This window comes from Lynx rufus, unplaced genomic scaffold, assembly GCF_022079265.1.
Source record: "Lynx rufus isolate CCGP_SWC_20201006 ecotype Redwood Valley unplaced genomic scaffold, mLynRuf1.p SCAF_1, whole genome shotgun sequence".
In the NCBI taxonomy this organism is placed as follows: domain Eukaryota; kingdom Metazoa; phylum Chordata; class Mammalia; order Carnivora; family Felidae; genus Lynx; species Lynx rufus.
In genome coordinates, this window is record NW_025814823.1 from 198,296,709 (window position 1) to 198,307,539 (window position 10,831).

General features: G+C 37.0%; 1 protein-coding gene across 1 annotated transcript; it reads right to left on the minus strand.

Moving 5' to 3' along the window:
* Window positions 1-574: 574 nt before the first annotated feature.
* On the minus strand, window positions 575-4,823 carry SPINK9 (serine peptidase inhibitor Kazal type 9). The gene is made up of 4 exons (XM_047073707.1): window positions 4,769-4,823; window positions 3,982-4,010; window positions 1,868-1,995; window positions 575-620 (listed from the first exon to the last, which is right to left on the minus strand). The coding sequence occupies exons 1-4, from the start codon at window positions 4,821-4,823 to the stop codon at window positions 575-577; spliced, it is 258 nt and encodes an 85-aa protein (XP_046929663.1).
* Window positions 4,824-10,831: the final 6,008 nt, after the last annotated feature.

The following is a 10,831-nucleotide window of genomic DNA, read 5'->3' on the forward strand; positions in this document are numbered from 1 at the left end:
TGTTCATGTTTTAGGAATACACAAGAACTAAGTTATCCACTGGGTGTTTTTCTAGCTTGGGCAAGAAGAAGCATCTGCTTCAGTTTCTTTGCTTTTCTGATTCCCACTACTGTTCTTTTTTTTTTTTTTTTAATATTTATTTATTTTTGAGAGAGAGAGCGTGAGAGGGGGAGGGTTGGATTTAGGGGTACAGAGGATCCAAAGCAGGCTCTGTGCAGTCAGCAGAGAGCCTTATGTAGGGCTCGAACTCACAAACCATGAGATCATGACCTGAGCAGAAGTCGAAATTGGACACTTAATCGACTGAGCCACCCAGAAGCCCCACTACTGTTCTTAATTAACCCTTTTCTCCCAAGATGTGGCCCTAAGATGGTCTATGAGACATCAGCAAAAGTAAAACAAATCTGGAAGATTCAACTCCTGAACAAAAAATGTCAGACCTACATTTATTTCCCATATGTCTACTTTATTTCGCAAAGAAATCAAGACACACTGGTGACAAGATTAGGCAGTATGGCATAGGTTATATGGGAGAAGAAATATGTTTCATGTGCCTTGGAATCAGAAGATAGATTCAACACTTGCCAAAATGTACAAATTTCAGTTTGTTGTTAGTTTTCCTGTGGAGAGAAAATAGCAACAGATGAAAATTGCTGAGGCCGTAGACGTTTTATTAACATCCAAACTTCGCTAATGAACCCCCCCAGTAATGTACCCAAGTCTCTCCACTTATTGGTGTTTTTAAAAGGGGGTGGGTGACTGCAATTTAGAAATACTTGAGCAACTGGTGCTGGTTATGTGAGGATGATGCTCAAAATATGTCACAATCAGTTTATATCCCTGAAAACATATTTCATGAATTTCTAATAAAAGGAGACTCGCTTAGAAACCTTTTTCCCATAAATGATTTTGTCTTAAAGTCACATTTTGCACTTTCCATCAAATGTAACTTTTCATAAAACTATTTTTTCTGATAAGAAAAAACCAGGACAGTATGCCATATATATTAGGTGTTTGTTTTCACTCATGTATGTTTTGAAAATACTTAAAAGGATCTATATGTTTCTATACATTCTAGTATATCATACACCATCTTATATTAAAAATTTTTTTAAATGTTTATTTTATTTTTGAGAGACAGAGACAGAGCATGAGTGGGGTAAGGGGCAGAAAGTGGACACATAGGATCGAAAGCAGGCTCCAGGCTCTGAGCTGTCGGCACTTAACTGACTGAGCCACCCAGGCGCCCCTTATATTTTTTGATCTGACACTAACACATCTTTCAGATGATTACTTTGTTACCTTTAAGCTAATTTTGGCTACTTGATTTTCAAGTTCAATTTTTATTATAGCTCCAAAATATATTTTGTTGAGAAGTCACCCTCTGAAACAGAACAATTTCTTCAGGATTTTTAGTTATTGTCACCTTTTGTGCCAATAATTAGGGGGCTCTAACGTATCTAAACTTAATGGTTAAAGCTGAACGAGTAAATCTAGTTCATTCTAACATATGACTGGACTGGCATGCCTAACAGGAGGGATGTTCCTTGTCCCTGGAAATAATCAAGCGTAGACTCTGAGATGATGTGAATTATTTGCAGAGGGAGTTCAAGCAATAGATTAGTAGGTGGAAGTTGAATGAGGCGCCCCTCCAATATCCTTCCAACTCAAAGATTCTCGGATTCTTTGCTTTACTCTTACTGCCAGAATATGTAGAGATCCAGTGACACTAGCGACCCCAAATTTTACATATTCGTCATATTCACATATTCATTATTCCCCAAACCACTTTCTCTAGTGGACATATATTTGTCGTAACACACAATTACACCTTAAACACAGAAAAGAAAAACATTTCAGTACTTACCGAACTTCAGAACAAAAGAAGCAATCATTGGCATAAGTTTTGCCGTCAGATCCACAAATTGGTGTATATATTTCATAACAAAATCCCTCTTCTCTCCGTGGGAACTTCTCATATTTACTGCAGTCAACCTGGAAATGCATATTAAAAGCCTTCAACCGAATCTTTATTCCCAAGATTTAGGATTTCCCAAGCAAGCCTAGAGGGCTCCCCAATCATTTGTTTCCTAGTCTAATGGTCATTTGTTTCCTATTCCTCCTCAAACGCCTTTGAGATATATCAAGTGTAAAGATTTCTTACATCAGATATAAAATCATGAGTGATAAACTTCTTTATGGCAGCTTGTAACCAAATCACTATTTATTTAAAAATTAAAAATTTAAATTTAAAAACATCCACGGCCAATTCACAGATGTAACCATTCCCATGGGGTTAGTGTTCTACACATCCTGCTATTCCTCTCTTTCATTTAAAAAATTCTATCTGAATGCAAGAATGAGATGTATTATAGGGATACCTACTATAGTTTTAAGAACTAGCACATCATTAGCGACTTTTACCATTCATTATTGGTAACAAATGACTTGTTATACACTTAACCAGCACACAGTCACATGTATTTTGCTCTTGTAGTTGAGAACCACTGTTCTATATGCAGGAGCAAAGCCAGCGTGTAAAGCTCTCTGCAGGAGCAAGGATGCAATCACCAAGAAAGAATTTTCTGGGTTTTTCATCTATGAGCAAGCTGAAGAATGTGAACAGTAAAAGTCAAACACATCAGGATTCAAATCCTGATGTGCTCTGGGATATGACCCTGGGACAATCATTTTACTTCTTTAAGCTTTGATTTCTTTACCTGCCAAGTGAGGACAATAATAACTACAGTGTAAGGTTAAAGCAAAAAATATATATAAGCAAGAAGATACATGTAAAATGCTTAGCACTTTGTGACATGGAAAATGCTGAGTAAATAATAGCTATTATCTTTATCCCTTGGCCTACACAAACTCCAGCTCTATTCAGAAGACTCTACCTTTCCAGTTTTTCTGACTCTGAATTCCACATGTAAGATTTTACGATTTGATTATCTCCACTTGGATAGCATGAAATATGGTCAAACTTCAAGTTAAATTCATCTTCCCCTTCAGCTATGTTCCGTTAATTAATCATTTCATTCCTTTGGTTGCTTTACACCATGCACCTTCTAAGTTTTAGGGCTGAGCTGAGAGCTGGCAATACAGAGATTAGTATGCGTGACAAAATGGCAGAAGGACCGCAGGGCCTAGTGGAGTATGGTGGAGAATGAGAATCGCAGGGCCCCCTGGTGAGTATATTTCAGCATGACTTCACTTCTTGCCTGCTCAAACCCCAGTACCAGGACTCAATGTGATATGTACAAGGAGACTCCCAAGGCTTCCTGTTCATGAATCTTTTTCATTCTCAAGCAACCAGTAAATCATGAGAATAGAATAGAGAATCCTATTATTCTCTTTAATAGGTAAAACAAAAGATTCAAAGAGAAGAAAGGAGCTGCCTGGGCCCCAGAATCACACAGCTGAAAAGTCATGGAGCTTGGTCTAGAACCCAAAATGCTTGACTCCTGGTTTAAAGTTTTTACCACCACAGCTAGAATTTCTCAACAATAGTTATTACTTAATATGAGTCATAAAGGGAAGGTTCAATTAAAATCTTCATTCTCTAAGATAAAGAACAAAGATGTGTCTGACCCACTTAACAATTACAACAATCATGACTTGTCCTTATTGAGCTTTACTACGTGCCAGGTACTTACGCTCACCTCTCTTCAAGCGTTGTGGCTTTAAGTATCACAATAAGCTTATGAACCCAGTATTATTGCCCATGGCCACACAATCAGGGAGCTAGAATACAAACTCAGGACTTTATAACTCGAATGCTAGGTATCTAACCACTTTGTTCTATTATGTCCCGTTCAGAAAGGTCTCAATAGTTTTTTAAATAGAACCAGTTTTGATACTTAAAAACTTCTTCAAACATGTAGCAATTTAATTAATGTATAGTAGCAAATGTTTCCTTATTGATACTGGCTTTAAAATTACCTAGAAGTAGGACCTTTATATCAAGATGGATGTACTGACCTGTTGAGGGCCTGTGGCACATTCTACATCTGTAAGAAAAACAAAGACAAGAGAAACTAAATTAAACTCTGGAAGAACCTCATCTTAGTAGAAAAAGATCTTTTATTTATGTTTCAGCTCTCAGACTGTCAAAAATATGACTCTCTTCAGAGCTGTGTATCAATATAATATCAAAGGTTGAAGCTTAGCACATATTTTTTTTTCTTTTTTTGGAGTGGGATTAGAGCATAGCCAACTACTATAATAACGAAGAGAAACTACTATAATACTGAGAAGTTCTTTCCTACCTCATAATCGGAGTTTAGGAAATATTGGGAAAAAAAAAACACCAGAGAAGTGGTTTTATATTTAGGGAATGTCTGCTGTTATGTAGCAGGAATACGTAGCAGTTGAAAATTCTAGGGAGGCAAAGTTCAACTCAATGAAAAATAATAATAGTTCATGTTGCCAAACAATGGATGAGACTGTTTTATGAAGAAATGGCATCCCCATAAATGGTGATATCAAGTCAAAGCAAAGTCTGGATGTACACTTACCAAAGAAGTTATACAAAATATTTATATGGATGAGACTTTGGTCTTAGCTAACCATTTAGCCCCAGAATCGATAGTATCTCAGCCCCAGAGATAGTATCATTCAGTGATTTATTGGTAGAGACAAAATAATGCATTTCAAAAAACCTGCCTTATTATCTATGTATCTGTGTTTATCCCAGAATTCTGTGAGCAGAAGACAACATGAGCTATTAGTATCGGGGAAGGGTGGGTATAATAAGGGAGATACTCACTGAAGATGGATGTCAAAGCCAAAGCCAAGAGCAGGACAAAGGCTGTTGCTTTCATGCTGCTGAAGTGGCCAAGGGCAGTCAAAGGGAGGCAAAACAAGTAACTTTCTGCCGTCTGCTCTGCCCACTTGGGTTCTACCTTATATATTGACAAGAGTTCCTGCCTCAATTGTGAAGTAACTATTTCCAGAAACAGAATCCTGGGAGGAGGTCAGAGACATATGCTAGTATGGGAATTCTTTTATTGTGAAATCAGATGGTTGCTCATGTTTGTTCATTTTAATAGACCATAGAACCCAATAAAACTGTTATTTCTTTGTTTCTTTACATACTTGAAAGATGAGTGCTTTCACAGCTGTTATATGATTGGATCTTCATAACAAATCTGTCAGTTACTACAATTTTCTTTGTTTTACAGATGAGAAAGTGAAGTCAGAAAGAAGTTAAGTCATTTCACCCAGTTTACTACATATTCTTGGTTGCACTACTTTTCCAGGAACACTCACCACCATGGCAGCTTTCTATGTTTTCCCTCTTTTGACACTTTCCCAGTTTCCCCTCTTTCCTCCTATCTTCTCCAGCACCAATGGGAAATATTGCCAGTTGAGACTCTAGACTGGGCACAGAGAAAAGGTATCAACACCCAAGTCTTTATTCAGCAGTAACAAGCAATGATTTATGCTCTTAGCAGGGGGATAATTTCTCCAAGATTCTAAATTTGAGGAGATGGTAAAATGGGTGGACTTGTTGAATAGTCACTCCTCATTTAATGCCAGATCTCTGGTGGAATTTCCTTATCAAGGAACCTTGGAAGAAGGGATTCCTCAAAGGCAATAATAAAGAGCTATGTGACCATCTTAACCAATAATGGATTTATTGGCTGCAGTGGCTTGACTGTACCTGAAGCACAGGCTCAAGGTTCAAGAATGAGATGTTGGGGTGCCCGGATGGCTCAGTCAATTAAATGTCAGACTCTTGATTTCATTTCAGGTCATGATTTCAATGGTCATGAGATTGAGCCCCATGTTGGGCTCTGCACTGGATATGAACCTGCTTAAGATTCTCTCTTTCCCTCTCCCATCTCCTGCTCATGAGTGAGTACCCTCTCTCTTTCTCTCTCGAAAAAAAGAATGAGATGTTGACTTTTCCATGGGCTGTAGGTACATACCAGTCCAGTGACATCTTACACTAATACAATAATTTTTAATAGACAAGCCACCAATCATTTGGTCGTGGTTTAAATACATTTAATTGTGCTTTATCAAACTATTTGTCATTTGAAATCTTTGATAAAGGCTACAAGGACACTTATTTTGAAATGTGCCAATTTTCAAATAGAGCAACTCTATGAGAACACCTTGCAAGCAGCTCTTGCAGTTTTGGTAGACAGTTGTAAGACACTGTTTATACCACCAATGGAAGTGGTGTCAAAGACTGAGAGACTGAAATTCACAGTTGCTTCCCTTCAAAAGGATAAAGACAGCTGGAACCTATGCCGGTCTGGGGGGTCAGACATCTTAATACTACTGAGAGTTGAAACTCTAAGAGTCTTGCAGAGCTAAATTCATTGCCAGCTTCACCATTCCCTACATGACCTTGGGCAAGTTCTTTATCTCCTAATAACTTTAGTTTCTTAATGTTCATTTAATCATTCAGTAAACATTAATGAGCATTTACTCTTAGAAACTATATTACAAATTAAAGAGCCCAAATGTCCATCAACTGACAAATGTATAAAGATGTGGTATACACACACACACACACTGGAGTATTACTTGGTATTCAAAAAGAATGAAATCTTGCCATTTGCAACATAATGGATAGAACTAGAATGTAGTATGCTAAGTGAAATAAGTCAGTTAGAGAAAGAGAAATACCATATGATTTCACTCACATGTGGAATTTAAGAAACAAAACAGATGAACATAGGGGAAGGAAAGGAAAAATAAGATAAAAATAGAGAAGGAGGCAAACCATAAGAGACGCTTATATACAGAGAATAGAGGGTTGTGAGAGGGGTGTTGGGTGGGGGGATGGGCGTTAAGAAGGGCGCATGTTGAAATGAGCACTGGGTGTTATATGTAAGTGATGAATCACTAAATTCTACTCCTAAAACCATTACTACACTGTATGTTAACTAACTTGGATTTAAATAAAAATAAAAACAAAACAACAAAAAAAGAAATGGGTATATTTCAACTTGGGTATAGCATGAATAATGAGAAACTTTCCCACTGTCTTCATTATAGCTTAACAAGGACTCTCTTCTTGACTAAACTTTAGTTAGGCTCCTCTGAGTCCTTTTCTTGACTAGGCCTTAACCTTGCTCCCCACCTCACCTCCATCTCATGCCTTTTGCCTTCCCCTTTCTGTATTAGCATAGAATCCTGCTTAGTCATTGCTCTACCCTAGATATCTGATCAAGTTATTTTCCCCACTTTTAATATATAAATTCTTGGCCAACCTTTAGCAAGAATCCTCCCTGTCCTTGATAACTAATGTTAGCAATTTTCCATCTACTGACTCCCTCAACTTGCTCCTTGGCTATAAATCCCCACTTATTATATTCGGAGTTGAGCACTATCTCTCTCTTATTGCAATAGGAGCATTCAAGACTATACCTTGAATGGCACCTTCCCTACCATTTTAATAAGTGCCAAATAATTTTCTTTAACAAGCTTACAAAATAAAGTTAATGACACCATTATCATAAGCTTGTTGTAAGTTTCAAATGAGATGTATATGAAAGTACTTATCCAGGGTCTGGCACAAAGTAAGCTCTTAACAGATTTTGGTATTTGATGATGATGATCAAGATAGCGAAGACAATAACAGTGACAGTGGCAAGATCAGTAAGCACTTAGGAACTGTCTTAAAATATGCAGATGATGTATCTTTGTGGCCTTACTGGAAATAATAGATATTGGCACTGATAGCAAAAGAAACTTTGTCATGATCAGCAATGTTTGATAATGACTGCAGGTAATGAGGATCTTATCATTTTAATCGTCTCATTGGAAGTCAAGTGAATACTTGTCAGGGACCCTGTAGAGGTAATTCCTTTATTGAATGTGAGAATGACCTCTATCCACATTTTTGAACTTGTCTTTTTTAATGGCAAAATACTTTGTTTAATGACAATAGCAATGACAGTAATAATATTTACTGAGCACTAAGTATGTGTCAGGTAGTTTTTGGAATTGTATGAATATTAACCTATTTAAATTTTAAAACTATATGAGATAAACACTACTACTATCAAGACTTTACAAATAAAAGAGGTGAAGCACAGAGAACATAAGTAACCTGCCCAAGGTCACAAGAGTGCATAGTGGAACTGGAAAATATTATATGGAAGAATGATACACTAAACAGATCACAGAGGCTCTCTGTTACTTAAAGAAGGACTGTGGCAGCTTGGTTTCCTAATCCCCATCTTCCTATAGTGGCCCTCGAGTCACTCTCATGGAGACCCTAGGGCTCCACAGGATAATTTAAAGATCACTGGTCTAGGTGAGAAGTTCCCAAATTCCACCCTCAGGCTCCAGAAGGTGGGATAGGGGTTTAGTGAGGCAAGTACTATTTGAGGGAGAGTTTGTCTAGATCAGAGCCTGATACTTGGCTTAGGTTATAAGAGTGTGAATGCAGAAGGGAGAAGAGAAGGGAAAGAGGATGATCTAGAAGGAACAAGTTCACATACAGTTACAGGGCCATAACGAGAGAATCTCTAGGGAATAAGGCAGTCATCTAAATTGAAACCCAAGAAGAGACTTGGATCTCAAGATTTTAGACACAAAATTAGAGGAGAACTAATATAGAGGTGACTCTGTGGAGGGTGTCGGAAGGCTGGGCTGGGTGGGATTATAATTGCTTAAACCTCTTCTGCTTCTGGGGAAGACTGGCCAGAGTTTAGGACCTGTTGATGTGCACACATGCACGGGTTAAGTGGTCACCTCTGGAGGAGAAATGTTGCAGGATCTGGGAATCAGGAAAGCTTTAACACTAAGTCACCTGAGCTTTTCAGAAATGTCTTTCAACACAATGGTAGTACTTTCCTCCTAATAAGCAAGACTGTTTAGGCAGCACTGAGTTATAGTGGAATAGAAAAAAAAAAAAGCCTAAAATGTCACTATGAAGTTGAGTCCCCCCCCCCCTCAAGGAATTCTGAACTATTTTCAGTATGTATTGGGGGTGGGAGAGGCGGGGAGAGCCTTAAGGTTTATTTGAGAATTTACTTAAGAATTCAGCCCAGTGTAGCATATCCTTCCCATATTCTCTTGCTATTTCACATTAGGAAGTCACTTCTGTGCCTGTACTTTGCATTCTCAGAGGAACAGGTTTATCAGGTTACTGGTATCTGCTTTGCATAACAATTAGGAAGAACACATTTTTAAATTTTAACTCTTTGTTTTGAAATAATTGTTGCAAAACTAAAACAAGGAACTTCTTTACCTCAAGACTCCATTCAAATTTTGTCATTTGTGTCAACAATGCCTTCATAACAGACCGATCCAACCCAACCTGATTTAATATTGTTATGATGGCAGTCAGTGGTCTCTACCAAAGTCTTAGCTGCCCTTTTTGGAAAAATGAATAAGTCCATCCTAAAATTCGTATGGAAATACAAGTTACCTAGTATAGCCAAAACAATCTTAAAAATGAAGAAGGCTGGAGGACGCACACTTCTCAATTTTAAAATTTACTACAAAGTTATAGTAGTCAAGACAGTGTATAACAATTGAAGATCCAAAAATAAACTTTTTATTTATGGTCAGTTGATTTTTGACAAAGGCAAATTGCCAAGACAATCTACTGGAGAAAGAATAGTCTTCAAAAATTCATGCTGGGACACTAAGGTTGGACACTTACTTCATCTTGTATAAAAAAGTATAACAGAAATTAACACAAAATGGATCAAAGACTAAATGTAAGAATTATAACTTTTGAAGTCTTGGAAGAAAACATAGGCATGAATCTTTGTGACCTTTTAATGGGCAATGGCTTCTTAGATATGCTACCAAAAACAATAAACAAAAGGGAAAATAAATAAGTTGATTTTATCAAAATTAAAAACTTTTGTTCTTCATTAGACAGCCCAAAGAATGAGAGAAAATATTTGCAAATCATAGTTCTCATAAAGGACTAGTATTCAGAATATATAAACAGAATATATACAGCTCAACAATACCAGACAAATAATCCAGTTAAAAAATGAGCAAAGGATTTTGAATAAACATTTTTCCAAAGAAGATATACAAATGGCCAATAAAGATAGGGAAATGCAAATCAAAGCCAAAATGAGTACAATTTCACATCCATTAGAATGTCTAAAAAAAAAAAAGACAAGATGTTTAAGATGTAAAGAAATTGGAACCCTCATACATTGCTGGTGGGAATGGCAAATGTCATAGCAGCTGCTTTGGAAAAGAGTTTGTTAGGTCCTCAAAAAGTTAAATGTAGAGTTACCCTATGGCCTAGAAATTCTACTTCTGGTATTTACCCAAGAGAATGGAAAACAAAACAAAACAAAATCTTGGATGTGAATGTTCATGGCAGCTTTATTCATAATGGCTCAAAACTGGAAACAATCCAAGTATCCATTGATTGATAAATGTTGAATGTAGTTTAGCCATAGAATGGAATATTATTCCGCTGCAAAAAGGAATAAAGTACTGACACCTGTTACCACATGGATTAATCATGAAAATCTTATGCTAAGTGAAGGAAGTTAGACACTATATAATATGACTCTGTTTATGTATGATGTCCAGAGTGGTAAATTCATAGACAAGAATTAGATTCATGGTTGCCAGGGGCTGGAAAGATGGGGGAATGAGAGTGGCTGCCAGTGGGCTTGGAGTTTCTTTTTGGAGTGATGGAAGGTATTGCAATCGGATGGTGGCGATGGTTGCACAATTTTGTGAGTAGACTAGAAACCACTGAGTTATACACTTGAAAAATGAGGATGTTTATAACTAATAGAATGCTGCATGTTAATTATACTTAAATTTTAAAAATTAAAAAAAATAAAAACATGAATTTTTTATGTGGACTCTCAACAACAAT